This window comes from Synchiropus splendidus, chromosome 1 (genome assembly GCF_027744825.2).
Source record: "Synchiropus splendidus isolate RoL2022-P1 chromosome 1, RoL_Sspl_1.0, whole genome shotgun sequence".
Taxonomy (NCBI): Eukaryota; Metazoa; Chordata; class Actinopteri; order Syngnathiformes; family Callionymidae; genus Synchiropus; species Synchiropus splendidus.
The window spans coordinates 19,918,498-19,941,583 of record NC_071334.1 but is presented as its reverse complement, the minus strand read 5'-3'; the positions used below and the strand labels follow the sequence as shown (position 1 = coordinate 19,941,583).

The 23,086-nt window shown below is 40.4% G+C and overlaps 1 protein-coding gene across 2 annotated transcripts in view; it reads left to right on the top strand.

Annotated features, from left to right (window-relative positions):
* Positions 1-297: 297 nt before the first annotated feature.
* The window catches only part of btbd8 (BTB domain containing 8), a 23,670-nt gene continuing 881 nt past the window's right edge, over positions 298-23,086 (top strand). Inside the window, exons 1-18 of one of the 2 annotated variants that reach the window (XM_053879659.1) lie at positions 298-356; positions 846-964; positions 3,531-3,725; positions 6,834-6,949; positions 7,323-7,434; positions 8,540-8,629; positions 9,568-9,648; positions 9,714-9,810; positions 10,099-10,187; positions 11,348-11,450; positions 11,883-12,065; positions 12,143-12,304; positions 14,572-14,701; positions 15,462-15,523; positions 17,282-17,792; positions 18,359-18,443; positions 19,415-19,518; positions 19,809-21,611. In XM_053879659.1, the coding sequence (XP_053735634.1) occupies positions 861-964; positions 3,531-3,725; positions 6,834-6,949; positions 7,323-7,434; positions 8,540-8,629; positions 9,568-9,648; positions 9,714-9,810; positions 10,099-10,187; positions 11,348-11,450; positions 11,883-12,065; positions 12,143-12,304; positions 14,572-14,701; positions 15,462-15,523; positions 17,282-17,792; positions 18,359-18,443; positions 19,415-19,518; positions 19,809-21,611 (4,027 nt within the window). In that variant the 5' untranslated portion in view covers positions 298-356; positions 846-860. Of the gene's footprint in view, positions 357-845; positions 965-3,530; positions 3,726-6,833; positions 6,950-7,322; positions 7,435-8,539; positions 8,630-9,567; positions 9,649-9,713; positions 9,811-10,098; positions 10,188-11,347; positions 11,451-11,882; positions 12,066-12,142; positions 12,305-14,571; positions 14,702-15,461; positions 15,524-17,281; positions 17,793-18,358; positions 18,444-19,414; positions 19,519-19,808; positions 21,612-23,086 lie in introns of those variants that run through there. The other variant, XM_053879735.1, reaches the window with a different exon arrangement.

Below are 23,086 nucleotides of genomic sequence, written 5' to 3'. Positions count from 1 at the left end.
GCAGGCAGTAGAGGACAACGAACCCAGTCGATTTCACTGGATGCATTGGAGGAGACTCGTTAAAAATACAAGTGAGACGTGCCAATATGCTAAACGGATTTAATTTGCTTGATTTAAAAAAGCGATACATGTAATTATAAATTTATTGAGCACAAATAATGTTGCGATCATGACAAAACGCATCTGAGTGTATTTAATAGTAACAATTACCCGCACAGAATTTGTATATTCCTTCAATCCTGCAACCCTGAATGCCTCACGCGTAGGCGTGGCGATTTCTTACTACGCATGTGCACCGTCTCCCGGCTGCCTCATTGGTACACACATACACACCAGCCGAGATGTCAACAACGTTGGTCAGTGGGTCAGCTTGTAAATTATTCAATTTCTGCAGCAGTTACTGAATTTGCTAATCACATATGCCATGCATTATGTCGTAATGGCTCTAAGTCTTATTTTTCTTGCTGTCGTCTGGCGAATATGAGCAATTTAGCGCCTAGCTCGTTTAAGCTAACGTCATTCTGCTAGCATCGACAAGAACATTGGTGTCGCTTATACAGTTGAATGCGTTTCCACGTTTAAGCATTTGTGTGTTTGTAGATTGGTACGTGCAACCATGTTAGTTGTCTGCTTATGTTGTATTTAATATACATTTTTTTCTACTGTACTTACTCTACTTCTACAATATAGTTATGTGTGTAGTGTATTTCTGTTGACCTGCATATTTGACACGTGATGCATTTAGTCACTGAATTATGTGAAGCCATAGATAATATTGTATGAGCTGTCATTTCAGAAATGCCAAAGATATATTCACAGGTAGAGCTCTGCCTTTTGTTCTTCAGCACACACAGTGAACAATGATCACTACAGATGGAACGAGAGATTTCCAAGTCAAAGAGCGAAAATACAAAGAACAACTGAGAAGATGTTTGTCATCAGCCTTGGCTGCAGACTTAAACAGGTGAGGTATTTAACTGGTGTTTTCTCAAGAGACAGGCCCAAAGCTACAATCATTACGCAGACCCTAGCATTAATGACTTGTCCATTAAGACATGGAATTGTCAAAACTTTTATGTGACACTTACTAGTATGACCCTTAAGTTAAGAAACATTGCATGTCGAGATTGTGGTGATATGCAAATCACAGATTAAATGTTCATTTTATTGATCCAAAAAAGGGGTCGACTTGTTTATGACTTCACTTATTTATGATTAGTTCTCAGTATAAATTATCGAAATGAATGAAATGTATTTTATTTGACAGTGTTTCAGTTTTCCAAAGAGGTTATTTTTTTACTCATAGCCAAGTTAATTAATGAATGGATTCAATGAAAATTTTCGGGAACTGCTGACTTTGAGATAAATAACGGGTGATTGAATCATGGTGTGGTATTCTGAATTATCATCTGGCTCCACAAATCATTTGAGGATCAATCTCAATGGTGCAAAAAGAGATGCAGCACCAGCTCCCATTCTTTTGTTGTTATATTTGTTTTGTAGGTGAGTTCCGCAATGCTACTGAAACCTCCTGTCTGATTGACTGCATTGCTATCCGCGATCTTTCAAATTCGAAAAAGGGTGAATTGTTGAATTGTAACGTTAAGAGAGATGATAATATTAAATAAATTAAATCACAATATTAATGTGAAGGCTTGGCGAAGGTCTCCAGGTCTTGTTATTTTGTTCTTTCAGATGTCCTCCCTTCATTCATCCATTACCTGGTATTTTTCAAAGAATTCAAGGTGTCTCTTCACGGTCAGTTAATGGATGACGAAAGTGCAGGGATTTTATCTCTTCATCTCGACATATCTATAGGCAGAATGAACATGACTTTTTTGCTGTGGACTGTAGACTCCCTCTACTTGTAATTTGAATTTACTTGGTTTTACCTGTTATCTAATATTGAGGTCATGACCCTGAGTATGTAATCAAAAATGATTGACAAGCAGAAAGCTTGGTCTGATGAAACTGCTGACAGCTGTACTCTCCCTTGGAACAGGCATTTCATGCACATATTTATGAAGCTGCGGTTCAGTCCAACATTTATTATTTTTTATGACAGACAGCTTCCATTTTAAAGCCAGATTAGACTGGTTTATAAATAGATGTTGGCCTCAATTTTGTGTCTCGCCATGCTGAGATTCTATATTTGGATGAACCAGTAGATTTCAAGTCAACTAAAAAAGGAAAATCCAAATTGTCAAAGGACAAACAGATGTCACAGGTATGTCAGTGGTTGAATACGTTTAAACTAAGATTGATGCAAGTACCGTCCCATAGTGAAGTTAATATATATATGCATTTACAGTATTTGTGGAATCATCACTGATTGTGGGTAAAAAAAATATGGGTATAGAAGCTCAAATATATAGGCACAGTATTATCATAAATATCCCCTGTCAGAACACCTTTTCTAAAACACTGCAAAAACTACAATCATTAATCAGGTCATGTATTTGGTTTTCAAAACCAAATGAGTGCGATCCTACCAGGTGTGTTCTATTTTGGGAATAAAGCAAAAGCTGTTGTAATGTTTCTACAAAGCAGGCAGAAATAAACTCAATGAAACAGTGGGAAAGGACAACAAATACCCTTTGATTCTTTTTATCCTCCTGTGAAAACATTTTTAAAGCATATCTGGCAAGATGCTGTGGACGTGATGTGGTTTTTGGCTTATGTTTTCTGTTTGTGGAATAAATAAAATTCCAATATTGCAGTATTTCAGTCGAAATAAGAACTCTTGAGATTTGTTTTGTGTCTGCATTCAGTTCCTCAGTGCTGAAGACATGAGCTGTGTCTCTTTGTTTCAGATCTTTTTTAACCATTGTTTATGACCACTAAAATATTAAGTCCTTGTGCTACATCACCTGCTGTCAGACGTCACAGTTGTTATTTACACTTCAAGCAGATTCTGGAAGTTCACCTTACTAACACAGTCATTAATTAGAAAGATGATTTAACTGTTCGATGCCCAGCCTTTCTTATCCTGACCGGATTTTATTTATAATGTTTTATAATAACACTGCACAGAGAATTGTTTTTTTTCCCCCTTTTTATAGCTGGTGTTCTATTCTTAAGAGGATTCGGCTTAATCTACAGATATGGTCCTGTATTTTTGCATCAGGTTCGATTGTGTTTTCACACTCCAGCTTTTGGAGTCGTTTATTGTTTCTCTTTTCTTAGTGAGTTTCTGGAGCATTGTTGTGGAACACACGCAATTATAGTTTGCACTTGACCGTGAACCTCCCACTGAACGTGTGCCTCATCAGTTCCAATTTACCGAATGGACACTGGAATTCTTCCTGGCCACTTGGTTTTAAGTGAACTCATTTTTAGGTCACCCGCATCAGTCGCTGAGCTTTCAGCTAATAATGCTGCGGATGAATCAGACCGCCTCAGGTCAATTCTGAAATGGGGGGAAAATAGGTCATCTGATCAATCTTAAGTCTCATCATTCATTTTGGGGGGTAATCTTTCACATTTCCTCTGATGGAGTATTGCTCCTAATTTGTTTGTTGTCACTTCAGATTGCTGCAAGAGGAGCAGGAGGCTGACGTGTGCCTGTGCATTGGTTCTGAGTCAGTCCGTGCACACAGAGCCGTCCTGTTGGCCAGAGCTCCTCATGTCCTGGAGGGAGAGACCAAGAAGGACCCTGGCAATATCAATGTCGGCGACGTCAATGTTCATGTCAGTGATGTCTCTGAACTCAGAGCATTTATCAGGTGAGCTCATTTATCAAGTCAACTTCCTGTATTTTCTGACAGGGGGCGCCAACTGCTCCAGCTTTCTGCAATATGTTTTAAACACTTTGCTGCCACTAAGTAATACTTTTTCTGCTGATGAAAAACCAATGATTGTTGCTGTATGCTGTCCTCATCATTTAATTGAGTAAAAAAATATCATGATGTCATGATATTGATGTAATTTTAGTGAGTTCATCCTTCGATATGATCAGGTTTTCAGTTGTGACCTGTTCTTTTATCTATGCCTTCTTCTTCTGAATTCTGTCCTTTTTGATTAAGCTCTTGGATTTTGTTAAATGTTACCTCTCCAGCTTCTCTTACAACTCCTCTTAATTCTCACTGCAGATCAATATATTGTCAGCAAACAATATAGTACATGGACACTCCTTTCTCACCTCGTCTTTCCCACACCTTCATGGTGTGACTCGGCAAATTGTAGTTGTCACTGCTCTGGAAACTTCTTTTTGAAGATTGGCACAAGAAAAGATTTCCTCTGCTTATTAGACACTCTGATGTCTCCTTCCAGATTGCATTGCAGTCTGGTCTTCAAGTTCACTGCGCTCTCTCTTAAACGCTTCCACACTTCCACTGGGATGTTGTCTGGCCCAACAGCCTTCCCACTCTTCATCCTCTTAACAACATCCCTCACTACCACCTTGATAATTTCCCCTAACTCACCTTTATCTGTCCTCCTCTGTCTGATTAATTACTACTCTGAAGCACTCCTTCTGTCTTTCTCTCAAACGCTTCCATCTCCCTCCTTGATCAACCTAACCTTTTTTGCTCTCTCTCCCACTCACTCTCTCGCTACCTGTCTATGCTGATTACAGCCCTCTCCCCTTCTTCCTATCCAGTCTCTCATGTAACTCACAATAAACCACTGCCTTGACCTTCTTCTTGACCCGTCATCAGCAGATGTCTGCTAGTATGCACTACTCAAACCTATGGATTTGTGAAAGGTGCAGGTGCAGAATCAAACAAGGCATGCTTTAATAGTGTTATCGAACATTTATGTGACCTTACTCCTTCTGTAAAATGTCAGCAGTGTAGAGATATTTTATATCGATGAGGGTCATGTACATCTAAAGGAAGGGGTGAGTCATCATGACGATGTTTGGTTGTGAATGATTTGATCTGCCAAAGTGAGATCATGGGAATCGTCTGTCACATTCTATATACTATATCTTTGTTGACACGCCGCCGCCAACTCTCCCTCCAATTTACACAGGACGCGGAGTTGGAGCTGACACAGGGTTTTTTTTTTGTTTTTAAAGAATACATTGTTTCGACCACAATTTTGACCACTAACAGAGTGGCGAGGAGCTACTTCCTCATCTGGTTAGCAAACTGTAGCCAAAATTAGACATGGACGAAATGCTCTCCAACTTACTGGAGTGGTCTCATCGTCTGACAAAGTTATTGGTTCTTAAACTGCATCAGTAGTATCATATGCAGTATCACGTGTCTGGCCATCCCCTCAAAACCGAGGGTAGAACAATCCCTCCGTTCTCAGTGTAAATTGAAAACTCCACTCAGCTCTTCCTCAGTGCTGCCATTGTGCCTGGCTCTATCCAGCTACACACTCACCATCAGATCAAACAAGCAGTCAAAAGCATGACGCAATCTGAGTGAATGAATGATTTGTCTATAAAATCCTCAAAACTAGCAGAAAACTATGCAGAAGAAGAATGTCCACCTTAACAAAGACACCTTTGTTAACCTGGACATTCTAGTCCACCTAGTCATGTCTTCACTGATATATATATGCACAGGACAATGCTGTGTAGATAAGCGCCTTCAAATTAAACACGCTACTTAAAGCTCTACCACTTGACGGAGCACAGAGAGTTCTGTTAGCGTAGATCACTCTTAGCAACACCCACCTGTCCGAATGTGACATTTGGAATGATAAGAAATTATTATTCATTTTACCCAGCTAGATGACCAGCCTTTCTCAGGTGTTTATGCGGAGACGGCGATAGAAACGACCGGATCCGTCGCCGTTTTGGAGTCAGGCACAGTGTTGGCCACCTGAATCTGAAACTTTTGAAAACACCCAGAGTCGAAACTTTCATAAATGCAGTTCTCTCTACATACATACATGTGACAGATGAAGATGATGATATATTCACAATAAACACATGACTTCTGTTGTTGTATAATGGTCTGATGAATGGTCTCATTTGTGACCCACTTGGCAGTGGAATAGTCATATCATTATAATTCCGTCCCTTCTGGTTTTTCATATTGTTGAATAATGACTCTGAGTTTGACAAGTGCAGGTAGATTATGAGGCACCCTGCAGTTTTGCTAGCTGGAGGCAGCGCCAGCAAGAGAATGATCACTGTTTGAAGTGCTAAAATGAGACCACAGTCAAGGACAGTATGATGCATGGATGGACTGTGGATGCAATGTCATCTTGAATCATGTTTCAATTAAATATTTAAATTCATTTCTTTAAAATGTCATACATGTTTGTACATTTCCTCAGGCTAAGATCCATTTCTGTCTTTGTGCAGTTCAATTAAATGTTGCCACGTTTTCGAACTGAGCCACAATTCAGATTCTGATTTCATACATCTCGCTCAGTGTTAGGTTAATCAGCCGAACAATAAAGAGGTGAAACATGGATTCAACACCGTCCATCTTGCTTCTGTTGAAGATTCAGACTGATTGTGAGAACTGTTTGGGGAATATGTATGACCTGAGTATTGTTCCTGACCACCCATGTTACTACACCGGGCCATATTCTATTGATTACTTTCATCAAATGTATGACCCTGTCGCAAAGCCAGAACTCAAGCATTGGAATTGGTTTACTTGGACCTCTGCATTCACCAGGTTTTCGTCATGTTCAGTAGCACTTTTGGCATTTGTTATAACAAAAGATTGGCATCATGGATTTACAAATATTAATTTACAAAACTGTCATGTCTGTGAAGGGTGAAATGTAAAAAAAATCTATATATTTTTTTCAATTACTAAATTACAACTTAAATAAGAAATGCTTTGTATAGGTCAAAGTGGGGCAGTGAATGTGAAGCTGTAATTTGAAATCAAGTGTGTTAAAGTTGAGCTTCCCCGTAGGCAAGTGTACACAGCGGACCAGAGGATGTGTTCAACTTCAGCTTCTAATGAGGACAGCTCTGAGCCAGGTTTAACCTCTGCCATTTTGGATAATTCGTGTGTACCATCTTCAAAAGGTAGGCAAACAAAAACAGTCCTTCTTAAGTGACTCAATGCATTTGCATGACCTTTCCATCAGCCCTGAGCTTTGTTCATGTGAGCAGAATCACAATCCAATTAAGAGTTAATCGCATTTGCATCTCAGTTATTTGTTACTGTTTTTGAGTCCTGCACTGAAAATGTCCTTCACGAATTACAGTGTTATTTACTACGATGTATGCCACGTACACATTTCATATGAAAATGGATTCTCAATGTAAATTGTTATTTTGTACTGAATATTCAGCAATACTTTCAGCCTTTTTTGCAGTTCATTATTGTTATATATTCTTATGTTGTCAAAGAACTATAGTCATCTCACTATCCTATATGAACTATCGTGTGACACAGGAGTACCTGAACCTGCATCTGGACTTGGAGCTGACCTGCTGGCTTTGTACAAGAAAGGAGAGCTGTGTGACATCACTGTCCATGTAGCTGATCAGGTCTTTTCCTGCCACAGGTAAGATCCCTGTAGTTTGAACTCGACTAAATAATAAGGGTCTTCCTTCCGCGTGTTCCTGTTGACATCAAATTTATCTTGACACCTGGTGTTCAGCCCCCGGAAGTTGACTCACAACTGTGCTCATGTTCATTTTAGTGGTGCAGTGGCAGTTGTGCTGTTGGTTACCATGGAGACTGGAGACAGGTTGGGTTCTCTAGAGCCACTCACTGAAGACAGAGTGAAAACACCCTTAAATAGAATCTTCATAATACATTTTATTCATATTGCATTTCTTAGGTGGGATAAAAAAAATCCAGCAAACCCACATACAGAAACAGTACGAGATATCAGAGGGTAAAATTAGAATGTTCATGCCTACTGAAAACCCCTGTCATTTATGCTATTTTTTTAATCATTATTGACTTGGGAAACTGTTCATCTCAATCTTTGAGATTAAAGAGCTGGATTCTATATTAGGTAAGGGTGGACTGCTGTCCAGAGGCGTGCTGTTTAATGTGTGTCACTGGCTGCACTTGCAATGCTGAGTATAGTGACGGTGCATGATGGAACGTCATGCATAGCCAACCAACAGCCTGGATGTTGCAAGGCTTCTCGGCCGCAATGTTTGCGTGAGACTGGGTGAGACAAAGACAAGGTCATACATAGCCGAGACCGTGGCAAGATTGAGACCTCAAAAAAGACCAGTATTCAGGACTACAAGTTTAAAATGTGCCCATGTTGACCACATGTTCCCGATGCCTCTCTCCTTTTTCTCCACACGCTGAATAACAGTCCTTTATTGAAGCTTTTAAAAATGTGGCTAGGTTGCCCCATGTGTAGCAGCTGGTCTAAATTAGAGGCCTTTTCCATCTAGACACCAGCGTGTCCTTAACTCCAGCATTTTGAGCTGCGATAAAAGTGTGGTGCTGTTCTCACACTACAGGCTGGTATGACAACAATACCTAAATTAAGAATACATCAATTAAGGGCTATTTATAAAGTGTTCGGTTTTAAGCTCTCAATTAAACTAAGAAAACCAGCCAAGTGCCAGACAGAATTCTGGCCAATAGTGGAAATATCAAATGTCTGCGAATTTCATTTGCTACTTTATTTGGATTTCTAGGGCAATTCTCTGCGCACGGTCTCAGTACTTCTGCGCCATGCTGTGCGGCAGTTGGATGGAGAGCTCCAGACTGGGAATCACTCTGCAAGGGTTAGTGTGATGCACCATCATCTGTTCTTCCATCCGTCAATTCGCAACGTTTTTAGAGTGGTATATTTCATAAACAATTCATGCTGTGTGACATCAGAGGTTCTTTCTCGTACATCAATTTCAACTGCATCGGTCCTGGAAAATCTATTTTCTGGTTCAAATTTCGGCCAACTGCAAATTGCCAGTCTCCCCTATTGATGCTGCAGGAAGCTCCACGAACTACACTGCCTCTTCTCACTGCGGCACACGCCTCACCAAGACCATTTTCCGTGCTCCTGGGAAAGAAGTGTCACTTGCCTCAGCATTAGGGATGAGATGGTTACTGGGGGAAGACTGCTGTCAGAATGGAAATCTTTGACGAGTAGTGGTGACCTGTGAAGTCGGCCTCCGGCTCTAGTCACGCAAACTGAGTCCTATATGTAGTTTTTCTCCTTGCATGCGCATTCTGAAGAAGAATTCCTGCAGTCAAGAATTGAAAATGCCAGTTATGGAATAAGAATTCATGGGACAATTTGACTGTTGTATTGCTTTTTTGAGTAAACATTTGCCTTTCGTGACGACCCAAATAATCCTCATTACAATGAATATACATTGAATACTTTATATGTGTTTTATGCCAATAAATTTTGACAAATTCATGTTAAATTCACTCTATTTAATTTTGTTTTGTATGTTTTTTTGGTTAGAACTATGAAAGCTTTTATTTCCCATGAGTCCACCAAACGTTGCTGTCAACATGGGAATGAAGGGCTCTATTGACTTTAAATCATAAAAAATCATGCATGTACGCCACACACAGGCATCAGTAACCATGACTGAAGTAATATTTCATCATTTATCATGTTGCAGTGAAGATGATGTCTCCAGATGCTGATGGTTTAAAGCCAATTTCTTTTTTTCTTTGAAAAAAAAGTATTTCTCTCTGTTGATCTTCCCAGTTTAGGTCCAGAGGAGATGGAGATTCTGCTGGAATTCATGTATGGGGCCATTGTAGACCTACCTAGAGGGGCAAATGTCAGGTACATGTTTTTTATTCAGAAATATTTCCAAAAGTAGCTCACATGAACATTTGGTTGTCCAACAGTCAAGTATGGCTAGCTGCAGATATGCTAGGTTTGGAGGGCCTGAAAGATGTTGTGGAGATGGTTCTCAACAGAGAGTACTGCCGCTTCTTCCCGAAGGTGAGTTATAGATAATCAAGTGAAGGATACTTTTCCATGCCTTTTTATGTCTACTAGTCAAAGTAAATGTTTTTTCATAATTTAGTCTAAAGTATTATTTTAGTTTTTAGAATGCATCATTCCTCTTGTCCAGTCTTTAGTGTCATTGTATGCTGGTTTGTGCTGTAATCAGCATTCGTGGTAGGCTTGTAATTGTTCACCCCATGAATACGTTCCTTATTCAATTTTTTTGTCAGTCATTTACTTGAAATTACTTACTTCACATGTATTTTCTTACTTTGTCAACAGACAGTTGACGGAGTCCAGAAAACTATCCTGGAATGCTTGTCCCTCACTCATGCATTAGGCCTTAAAAACCTTAAAATGCTTTGTCGGAGGTGAGTCTTTTTACCAAACACTTTTAATTGATATATTGTGTTTGTTTAGTCCTTAATGATTTGGTTTAAATTTATTTGTAACATTATTGCTCACGTATGTGGAGAGGCTGGTGTGGTCATGATTTCTTAAAGTAGTACGCTGCATGACAGAAAATGAGCTCAATTACCCAGAAAAGAAATCATTCCTGTGTAAATACACTGCAAAGTATTGTATTTTATTTGGAATTTTTACCGACTGAACAAGCAGCCGACGCGACATCATCCCACTCATTATTCTCAGTCACATCAGGTTGATAAAATCAGATCAGAGACTGGTAAAAGCGAGGTTTGCCACAGTGCAGATTGCCTAATAAGCATGGGAACAAAATACTGCAACTTGTGCTTTTATTAATTTGGTTAATTGATACTGAGCAAGTGCTTAACAATTGTTTTTTGACTAAAGCTTACATGCAGAAATAGGCTTGTTTTTTGTTATTACAACCCTGATGACATTGTTTAAGGTTGTTATAGCTAGACTCTCCCTGTGTATAATACTGTAACTGCCTCACACCTAAATCCTCTGCACACATACCTCTGACGTGAACAAATGACTTTCTGTGATCAAACATTTGTTGCCAGGCAACTAAAGTCAGGTATGAATTCAATGCGACACGAATTTGATTTGTGGGCTGAGATTTGCTGGAAATTATAAAGCTTCATATTGCGGAATATAATTTGTTGTCAATGCGGTTGTATGTTTTTGAGGTCTGGGTAAGACTCTTACGGGTTTAGGTTCTCCAAATTGTCCACATAGTGTGACAGCAAACATCCATTTCATTTGGAGAAATATCACAGGCTGTTGGTGGGTTAAATAGTTTGCCGGAAATTAAGCATTGAACAGTTAATATTTCTTGATGTTTACCATATCCACATAGCTGTAAAAATCAATTAGAATGTGCTTTTTCTCTCCTAGTTAAAAATCTGCATCACCCTGCAGTGAAGGGAAAAGGTGTGTGAATCTAGGTGAGGAGGTGTAAGATCAGAGGCCAATGTTTAGAGATGCTGATTTCAAGTGTTTATACATACTGCTGTGCAGGTGGCTATATGTGACCTGGCCTGGTCACTTCTATTTTCAAGTAAGGTACCATGATTAAATAACCATGCATCCACATTTTTTGCAGGTGGGTTGCTGAGCATTTTGTAAAAACTTGGTGTGAGAGGAACTTCTCTCTCTTGTCCCCGGAGCTCCACAGAGAGTGTCTAGCTGCAGTCACAGAGACTATGGTGAGCCTCACTCTTTCGCTCTGTTATGGTCATTTTCCCTCTAATGTCTTTCCTTATTAAGCTGGGTGCGTCCACAGGAAGGAAATATGAGTATGATCTAATGAAAGATGGCCTTATTAAATTCGTACCTATCACAAACAAGCTAATTAGGGATAATGCTTCGGATGTGGCTGGCTATAGGGAGATTTGTTAACTATGAATCTTTCATCATTATGAAGGAAGTGGTGTGCATCTGCGAGTTAAGTGAAACAAATGAACTGTTGGCTGCTCTTGGCTACAGTTCCGATTCAGAGTGGGCATGGTGCCATTACACTTTCCAGGGATTCCCTTCTCTTGGCCAGAAATAAGTGCCTGATAAGTGTGTTTGAGTCCATCTCCCCAACCCCTTCGCCATGGATAGTAGTTGTGTAGCTAATACCTTGTTACATTCAGACTGTGCAGAATGCAGTTACCACGCTCTGTGGCAGCGAGCAATTAATTGGCAGTTTGCCCGAGGTCAAGTGGGCTCAACAGGTCAAAGGGCTGGCGCTGGAACTGCAGGAGGAGAGTTTGCAGCTTGTCGTCAACAACCTCCCCCGTGTCATCTACACTCAGGCCTTCCAGGAGCTTCGTAGGGTGAGTTGCTGCTGTTACCGCTCTCCAGCGGTCTCAGTTACCAAGCTGTTGTCTCACTCTTTGGTTGTTCATCACAGCGAGAAGAATTCACCAGAGAGCCCACCTTGTTGAAGAAGCTGTGTTCAGCTGTCAAAGAACGTGTGTCTGTTGACAACTGCTGTGACCTTTTTGCTGCTGTATACATCCTTTGTGGGGACAACGGGGAAGTGGAGTTCCACCTGGAGCAGAAACAAGAAGAGGTGAAATGGACACGTTTTGGATCTTTAAAAATATAACGCAGGATATTCATGTCATTTGTTTTATGAGTCACTATATCCGATTGAGATTTATTAATTTCAGAATTAATTATTTATTTCTTATCAGTTACTACCAAATATCTGTATGGATGCTGAGTTGGCGCATATTTGTTTTGACTGACAGCTAGATTTTCAACTTCGACCACAATTAATCTTGAATGTTCAGTTTTAGATAAGAATGAAAATTTTCTGCTCTTCTTTCTTGACTATTGCTCCTGATAAACAAAGGCGATTTATTTATTGTAGCATTATCGCGGTCATGTTTTTGAAGTGGTATTATTATGTTTCCCTTTGTTCATGTTTGAGTGGTGTAGTACAACATGAAACCTCAGTGATTCTAAAAATGCCTCTTACAAACAGAAGTCTCACATCTGCCGTATCAATGCTAATGTCTAACAATATGCATTTCCATTTGGACCGAATGATATGTCGTTATCATGTATTAATCGTGATATGAATATTCAAGTTATTAATACAGCAAAATCAACAATATATGGTTATCGTGTCTAAGCAAAAGGTAAACTTTAAAGATGTGCATATTACAAAATCTTCTTTATCAATTTCCCCCGCTCATCCTACATTTAACGCTAAGGCAGTCGCAAACGTTTCTTTGGTATTTACCCTTCTATGTATAGTCTACAAGCCTCATTTCATGCTTGCTGTTGATCGTCAGCTGGAGCCAGCCAGTGGCAAACAACTTTCTACATCACCTTGTATAATGTTTTTTTTTTTTTTTCTTTGAAAACGTTTCAGTTTTCACTAAACCTTTGTATACCATATTACATTGGAATTGAGATATCAACCTGGAATATGGAGGTATTATTTTAAGTATTTTGTTTAACGCTAATTTTGGCTGTATAGTATATTTAGGATTCCAAAAGGAGAATATGTTTTTGTTGTGAAAAAATATTTTTAATTAACATTACATCTGATATATACCTTTTTTACAACAAGTCAAAATATGGAGGGTAGATGACTTGTTTTACTTTTTATCGGCCTATTTAAAAAGTATACATTCGTATTCATTCTACAAATACAATAATCCATGTCAAATAACGTTGTGTAAATAGTTCTTGAATATTTAGAATATAAAATCTCCAGCCTTTTTGAACAATTCATTTATATGGTGTTATTAATCAAGAAATCGAACATTTTATCTTGACATATGAGGTTTAGAGTTTTGTTTGAGTGTGCTTTTATTTCTCATTCACTCACTCAGTGGCCTAAAACCTTAACTGAGATTTGGACATAGCTAGAACAGCTGATCAGAGACTTTTTTTTTTCCACTTACCAGAAAATCTCCATTTTTAAGTACGTACTGTGCAGGAATAATAAGAACCTTAAAAGAGCATCAAATGAGACAAGCAGCTGAATGGTAAAAAGCTTCTCTCTGCCTTTATAAATCAATTATGGTGTGCATGTGTTTTTATCTTTCTTTCCTCTGGGGCTTCGTGACTGGATGAGTAAGCATGCTCTGCTTTTATCCAGAGGTGTGGAGTGAATGTTTACTCAGGCAGTTAGTATAAACCTAATTTGAGTTGTGATTTTGGAGCATTTAAGGGAAATAGTAGTAATAATTATTTTTGTGCTCTGGTGAGGTTACATTTAAATGATAAATATTTGAGTTCTATTATAATTTCTCATGAAAACCTTCCACCTGTTTATCTCATGAGGGAGCTTAATCCTACGTGAAACGGTGCGGCCAATGATAAAAGTGCTTGAGAGAATGCAGATGAAGTGCATTGTCCTGCAAAGCACATTAAGCCTCTAAGCGGACTTCCCGGGGAAAGTGACCTGGCTGCACATGTGAAAGCGCATCAGTCCTGTAAATACTGTACAGTATGGCATGGTGGATTAGTGTGAGTGCAGCGGTAACATGTGCCAGCACCCCACGCTAATCTAGCTGAGCACGGCTGCAGAAAGGCTATGTGTGTGGCTATTGCAGCGGCGAGGCAGGAATCGCTCCTCCCTGTTTTTATAATCAGGCATGAAAACAAGAGTCCTGCCAGTGACATCACTGAATTGCTAAAGAGAGCCCAAGTGGCTTCTGCAACACTGACTGAGAGAGAGGAGGGAGGGACGGAGGCTCTGGGTGGAGGAGGGATAGGCATTTGTTACCATGGTGAAGGGTTCTTCAAGCAGCTGCTGATTCGCTCGTGCTCTGGCGCTCTGTGTTCCATTCTTCTCCTCTCCCTGTCTGTGTCCACAAGCCTTTTAGGCAGGAGCTGTGTGCACTACGCGGGCGACTCTGGACCTTCCTGCTTCAGACCTTTTATGCAGTCCGCCACACAGAAGGATGGGAGAACTTGCCATCCAAACACAGAGAACGAATACTAGCAGGTGAGGGAATCAATTTTTTATGGTGCTGTAGCAGCAGTGAGATTTCTATTTTCAGTCAGCCACAGGATGTTGACTCTGCAGTGTGTATGTGCAGATGTTTTTTCCCTCACCAGGCTGAAACACTGCCACTGCATCATTAGTGATGATGGACTGTCGCTGCTGGAATAAATATGGCTGACTGCATAAACTACACATTGATCTTTCATGCATTTCAGGCTCTCAACACATTTGTTGCTCTATAAAACACTTTGTCTAATGAATTAACAGAAGCTGTAGGTTGTGGAGCAGTGTGCAAAGGCAATCGGCGCCCCAGATACAACAAGCTTGTTTGTAATGCTTGTGGGGGGAAGACACATCCACTAAGATTAAAACGACTCCTCTGATGACTGTTGACCTGTTTTATTGTGCCGCATGGATAATTAAGTAGAACATTATCCCAGTGTAACTGTTGCTTGTCTGGTATCATCTGTGTAAATACTGACAACGTCAAAACACCTAGTTTAGATTACTGAGAACAGTTTATCTTATCATCTGGTTTGATAGAGGACTGAAAATGAGGCTGCAGAGCTTTGTGAGGACCAGCTATAGATGACCAATCAATCCATTGATCTACTGTGTGTTTTCTTGTTGTCCAGCTGGGAAGACTTCGATAAACATGAAAAGGTCTAGGACAAAGCAGTACTAATAGATATAAAGTTGCCTTGCAGTTTTACTGTAATTTAATTGTTCAAAAAGTTAAATTATAATTCCATTTTGACAGATGCTATTGATACCGGAGATAATCGAAGACTTGGTAAAAAGCCTGTATTTTCCAGCTCACAGGTAATTTTCACTGTTTTTTCTCTATCTGTTATCTGTATGGTTTGTTCTAATATGTGATCTTTTGAAGCAACTTTGTTTACAATCCCTGACAGTGATTACAGTGTTTGGGCACCACTAGGTTTTTAATACCCGATCCCAGCAGCAGCAGTAAAACTGATCAGCAGGGACTCTTGAAGAGTTTGGGATAAGCTGAAGATGAGGTGAATCACTAGTGACAGTAGTGAATCTAAGGGGCTTAGCAGGGAAGCAATAATTATTTCTTCTTCTTCTTAGGCATTTGGTGAGCATCTAAACCCTAAAATAACACTCAAGTTAATGACATGTCCCTTGTAAACATGCTTTTAAGAAATGTCTTATATGAACAGTTTCACAGTAAAATATTATTAAACCCTTCTAAATGGGCAGAATTCATTTTGGAAAAATAGTTCTCAGCAATAATGTGGAAAGCATATCAGAATAATTAAACGTCGCTGCTTCAATTTGGATATTTGTCTGTTAAAAAGACATGTCTGATGGCAATGAACAACTATTTCCCTGTACAATTGCCTCCTGTACAAGAATGACTCATTCAAAGTATTAGTCATTATCACGCACATCTGCAAACCATCATGAAAGACGCGCCTTTATCCACTGTCTCAGTGTGGTACTGCAGTACCTAAATTAAACTTGCAGCCAAACTAAATGCACCATTAGTTTTTCATTTAGAAAAACTGTAAAACTCAAGTGTTAATTGCCCAAGATTTGTAACTTTTAAGTGATGTTTTCTGTCAGACATTTTTAGTTTTCAGAAGGTACCATGCGTAATGGTGCTACTTTACTAAGTTCAACGTTTCCATCAGTTCTCTTTAGCTGTACTGGGATTAGAAAGGACAGAATGATACATTAATTCACTTATAAGTGTGTGCCACTTACTCACAGAATACTGACATAGAGTCAATGATGATGAGATATTTTTTCCCTCATTTTCTCCTCATTGTAGGAATTTGTCTATTTATAGCAGGTGTAACCCTTGACTCACAGCAAAAGTAAAGTTTGAGCTGTGTGACTCACAATAGTCCTGCATTCTTTATGCATCACTTTACAATAGAATGAATGCATGATTCACAACAACTGCACTGAACCATGCAGCCGCCAAACTGCGGCGGCTGAAGTAGGATGCGGTGAGCCACCGCAGTTTTGGTGAAGTTGTGGTGGAAATGACAGTTCATGCAGGAAATCAGTCAAAAACGAAAAGGAACTTTCAGTCACATTTTAAAGGGAAGCACTGTTCGTAGACTTTTCATTAAACATGTTAAACTTTGCAACATAATCCCCCCCACAGTCATTCAATGCCAGTGGGAGTCACAGTCCTCAGACTTGGATCATCATCAGATTCTTGATCTACATGATTTAAAATTATTTAATTTTATGACCTAAGCAAAACTTGTGTCATGTATTTTGTGTATTATTCATCGTTGATCGCCGTAAAGTCAATTCAGTGGAGCGGAGAGTGAACATGAACACTACATTGTCGGTTCACTTGTTTTGGTCTCTTTAAATGCGTCATCAATATCGCTGCACTGCAAACCTTTGGTGTTTCAGTGAACTGATGACGCGCACAGCCTCCTGCAAACTGCTTCAAGTGTGAGTCACTGCTCGTGGTGCTGCACCACAGGGAGCTGTCACTTTTGTTGTGAGTCCGGGATAAGAGACATGACAGTAGATTGACTGAGCATCTCTAATCTAATTTGTCTGTACTTTCATTTTTTTTAATTCAAGACTCCAAAATGCACTCTATCTGCACCTGAGAGCCCACCAGTGCTCCGTACGCAAAGATTCTCCGAACGAACCGGCCTCAAATCCCTCAGCTCTGCATCGGCCATGAAGTCTGATAGTTTGGGAGCAGCTACCAAACCCGGGGACAATCAAACCTCGAAGCCAAAAAGCGTAAAAAAGCTTGGAGAGCGAAGTGTTCCTGCGAAGGCAAAGACAAGTGGACCACCAGTTGTAAATGGAACAAGCTCCAGACGGGAAGCATCCAGTGCCAATGGATTACGAAGTTCACATGGAGCTAAAGAAGTGGAAAAGAAGTCAAGTTCTGGTGCGAGACCTAAGACCTCTCCTCCGAGCTGCACATCTGCAAGTCAGAAAACCCAAAAGGGCTCGATTGCGAGGGCTGACAGCAGTGCTGGCACCAGCCGAACTGTGCCCAGTGTTTCATCCACATCAGAGAGTGCCTCGCCTGAGAACGGTGCCAGCAGCTCTCGGAACGACGGCCTCACCCTTCTAGGTTTACACTCTTTATTGACTTCTTCTTATTTAATCACGTTGACTGGAAACAATTACAATGAAGGACATGACTGTAGCCAAAGTTTCTGTCAGTGAGTGCATTGAGTCAAATTAACGCCCCTATCGCTTCTGAAGCCAAGACACTCTTTGAGAAATGGACATGCTTGTGCTAAAAGCTGATTTATTTGGAAAACAAAGCACGCAAGGGTTGTTTTGGCAGCCTGTTGGCATCACTGTGCATGAACAGAACAGCAGAGGTCAAATCCTCATACATCTGTCACAAAACATGAAAGGGTGACTGATCACTGAGGGCTTTTGGAAACAGATGGTTTAGTGTAATCCTGACTGAGAGTACGATCCACTGTTGAATTGGGCATCAGCTGTATGTTAAGGTTTGACATGAGGGAGAGACCAGGGAAGCAGCAGCCTGTTCTGTTAAAGCCTCAAACTTTGTCAAAACAGACTGCTGAAATCCAAATCTAAGTCTATAAGTCTCAACAAAGTGTTGGCTTTTAATCTGCGGGAAAGCCAATCGTCTGTTAACTTCCATGCTGTTTTTATTTTCAGGAGCTAAGCCAAAGCAGGCTAAAGTGGCGAGCAAATCTCCACTGACAAAACCTCTGCAGAACACAGATTCAACAAAGAGCAGCAGGTATTTGTTGGTTTTGTATTCGCATTGTCATACAGTACATGTTTTGATGGGTTGGGTTTTCGCTGTATTTCTGTTCTTGTTTTAATTTAGTGAGAAAGCATGTCAGTGCCATGATGTCTTTAATAATGACCACAAGATCTGTTTGCTGGTGCTGCACTCCCTCTATGTGGATTGTGCTAGCAGCCAGAATATGGATGTCTGATTGGAAGGGTGATAATTTATGGACATGTTTTTTCTCGGTTTTTCTCAGTTGACCATGAATCAGCTCCAGAATATACAGTACATCTGGCACCATAATAGACAAAAGGCTTGTATAATGTTGCAATTTTGCAACTTCCCAAAAGCCCAAAAGATTAAATCTGGTCAGTCTAATGTCAAATACTAAAACGCAATTAATATTTGTGAACTAATTCTGAAATCAGATTACAGGTATTTTTAATTGAGTTCCAATCCTAATATTTATTAAATATTTTAATTATATTGTAATCATTTTCTCATTTCACTTCCCTCTTTTACAGTGATGACTGCGAAGACACTAAATGGGAATGAACTACTCCATTTGACTTTTCTAAAGGCTCATAAAACATATGTACATGTGCCAGTATAGGATTTTTTTCAAAATTCACTAACCTGCTTTTGTGTGTGATTTTTTTTACTCATTTTTTACAGATGTAAAAAAAAAGTATGCAAGTCATTCAGTTTACGACATCACACATTTACTGTGATACAAGGTGATACAAGTTTGATAAATACTTGTATCAGCTTGTGTATTAATATTTAAAACATTCAAGGGGATAGGAAGTCCAACTGGTTGTTGCTGAAGCAATGTCGAGCAGTCCTACCACGCCCTTTCGTGGCAGTGTTTCTTCCTCCTTGAGGCTCGTCTTGTGTTTGTGTTATAATCAGCAAAGGATTTTATTAAAAAGACAACTTCTGCAGCAAATTAATTTGATATTTGTGTTCCTTCGCAGTTCCACCTCTAAGTTGAGTTCAAGAGATGTGGCTAAAGTCAAGTCGGGTGCAGCATCATCAGCTCGGGTGGACACAAAGGCTAGAGGAACTGCAGACAGCCAAGGTGAATTTGCTTCTTTCAAATCAAACATATCTCCTGTTTTTTTTTGCTGCGACCGCCGCCATGCGTTCAGAAGTAAAATTCACTCATTAAACACTAACATTCAACAGTCACATGAAACATAGATGTCATTAGTCAGATGCGTTAATCCAAGGCTTCATGTAATCTAACATAGTAATAAAGAAAATGTAGTAGTGAGCTGTTTAGGAGAAATACAGTAAATACACACAAATGTTTAATTCAGTAGTGTCCACCAAAAATACTTCATTTTTCCCCAACTATTGTTTTTTCAGCCTCAAGGCCTGGATCCTCTTTGAAGAAGCCAGCTTCACCAAGCAAGGATAGTTCAAAGTCCTCTACAACAGATAAAACCATCATGGAAAGTTCTAAGAAGAAAACAAAGCCACTGTCTGCCAGTGGGGTGTCCACCAAACCTCCCAAATCCTCTCCAGCTCCTTCAAAACCATCTCCAGCAGTGGCTACCAAGTCCGGGCCAAGGCCAAAAAATAGCCGTGAATTATCCACAGAGAAGGCTCCGCAAAAAGTTGGAGGAGCTCCCAAAGGTTCAATGTCTGCGGCATTGAAGAATGCAGGACTGAAAGGAAAAGATGCTCCCAGCGTTAAAAGTGAAGACTCTAAGATTGAATGTGCTGAAGCTAAACATTCTCTGAAGGTTGTAGAGCGAGCTCCTTCTGCCCCAACAGATCCAAGACAGGACAACCTCGAAGAAACAAGTGTTAAGAAGAGACCTGAAGAGACTGAAAGAAGCACGACTCAGGATTTAGGAGATGAAGATTTCACTCCAGTGGTTGATGACGTCAGTGATAAATCCTATGATCACAAGGCTAAACAGTCAGAAGAAAACACAGAGAAAGAGACTCCCAGTGCCGTCCTCCCTGCTCATGTGACTGCTCCCCAAATTCCCATCATCAGTTCTCCAAACTCCCTTAAAGACTCAGATCGGCCCATCGACACTCCATGTAGTGTAGAAAGCAGTGGAACACCTCTGGAAGACTCGTGGACAGGCACACAACATCAGATCAGCCCTGAATCCGAGACGGCGAGCACACATACTACCTCCTCTGACGACATCAAGCCTCGCTCTGAGGACTACGATGCCGGTGGGTCACAGGACGACGACTTCTCCACTGACAGAGGCGTTTCCAAGTGCGGCACCATGCGTTGTCATGACTTCCTGGGGCGAAGTAGCAGTGACACAAGCACTCCTGAAGAGCTCAAGATGTATGAAGGCGCCGCTGGATTGAAAGTGGAAGTGCGTATGCGTGGTCGGGATGTGGAGACCACCAGTGACGAAGAAGGAGTGAGAAGAAGGCCTCGCTCTTGGTATCAAAGAGATGACACTCATCTTCAAGAAGGCCACGTGGAACTTCAGCAGCCAGTGGCTGTTAACAGTGTCCATGAGCAACATATCTCGTCCGATGATGAAGAAGAAGAGGAGACTGAAGAAGAGAGGTCAGAAGTTGAGGTGGTCCCAGGTCGAGGCCCTGCTCATCCAACCGAGCCTTCACCACAGTTCCAGGGTATTATCAACTTAGCATTTGATGATGACACAGCAGACCAGGAGAACGAGGCTAAGGAGTTTCAGTCTGCACAAACCTTCCGACGCTCAGTGCTGCTCTCTGTGGATGAATGTGAGGAGTTGGGATCCGAAGAAGGAGGCACCCAGACTCCGCCTGAACGGGAAACCCCCACTCCTTGTGATGTCTTCGACTCTAACCCTACAGCACTCGGGTCAGATGTTACTCATTCAGTTGTTCCACAAATTCCGTCCCCTCTTCAGAGTGAAGGCACAGATGAGAAGCAGCAGGAGGAGCAAATCGAGGACTCGTCAGTCTTCCTCACAGAGGTGGAGAACAACCATGTTGAGGAGCTGAACAGTGGAGTGCTTGAAACCACCAATCTTCCTCCACAGGAGCGACCTAGTCACCTAGATCTGCAGCACACAGAGCAGTACAGCAGCAGAGGACTACACAAAGGTCACCTCCCAGAAAACAAGAAAGCCGATTTACATCTTGACTTAAAAGAAGCCGAGCTGGCAGGAGAATCTCCTGTTAATTCTGCACAGTCCCTAACAGGTAATGTATGTTCTCTGGACTCTTCCTAGACCCCAAATCCAAACCCATATTCTTTCCCGCATCACTGAAGTTGTAGTGTTCCCCTGCAAGGTCTCCTGTCCTTTGCTCTAATAATAATGTCATCACAAGAAGGATATTACAACTAGTACGAGCTTAGTAACTAGTTTTACGAGTTCAAATTCAAATTAAATCACGCTCATGATTCTCCTGTGGCTGAACGTAGCTCCCATCCCATGTGTATTTGAATTTGCAACCTGAATATCCTTTCGGTTAAACCAAAACTGTACATATGGCTGCAGGGTTTGCGTTCTGAAACATTCCCATTCTTGTAACTCAGTTTACGCAAAAAAGAAGTGCACATTTAATTGTAAATAACTGTATTATGTACATAAGGAAAATTATATTTTTTTAGTGTGTTTGGTATTTGATTTATGCAGCGGAATAGACTTTTAAGCCTTAACTCAACATTGTGAAGGTTTCTGTATATAGCATTGTCACACGGTAACATTCCTACGAGGTTTATGATTGGACGATGAATCTTTTGAACCAGAAGACCTCCCTTAAAGTCTGTCTCAGGCAGTGCCACAGCACGGTCACATATCACTTTAATAGTTAAACACCTGGCATTTATTGGCATCAGTGGAAAGACTCTTCGAGTCTGATGCTTCTTTTGTCCGCATTACTTTTTGTGAATGTAAGATGCAAAAAATGTTAAAATGCTATATGAAGTAACTTTAGCAATGATTTCAGCTGTACAGAGCATTGTGACTTCCATGTTCTATAAAATATGTACAAATGATGACATGAAATGATAACTGATGTGCTTGAAGGCTCTTCCCTTGCATCCCCCGATATTTATTTTCTGTGTGTGACTGTTCTGTTTTCATTTGTTTCGCACATGCACGTTGATTTGTCATTCATTTGCATCCATCAGTTTCATTTCATTTGATAACCTTGTGTCATGTCCAGTAGACACGTGTCATTTAGCTGTCCGCCGACAAGAACCTTTTTTGTTGCCGACATGCTTTGTGCTCATGCTAGGATCCTTTGTGAGAGTGTGATATTTGTCAGGGAGCTGTGATAGTCCTGCTGTGTGTCTCTTTTTTTCACTTGTCAGATAAAGAAATAACACGTATATATACATATATATGCAGCTTATTTCCTCCTTATAGTGTTCATTCGACATCATGTGTCCCGTTCAAACAGTAAAGCTAGCCAAGTTGTTGTTAAAAAAAAATGGGATTGCAATTCTTTGTGACGGTGGTGTTCAGTTATAGGCAGCACGCACAAAATAATATAATCTAAGGTAACTTTTTATGAACAAGTGGTCAAAAGAGATGCAAAAAGACAAGAATTCCTCTGTGTGTTTACCTTCAATGCAACTGCCAGACTCCTAAAACCAATCTTGTGTCGTGTTTATTGACTAAAGTTGCAGGTAATGTCATCCCCAAAAGTGGTTCTTTGGCAGCATTTTG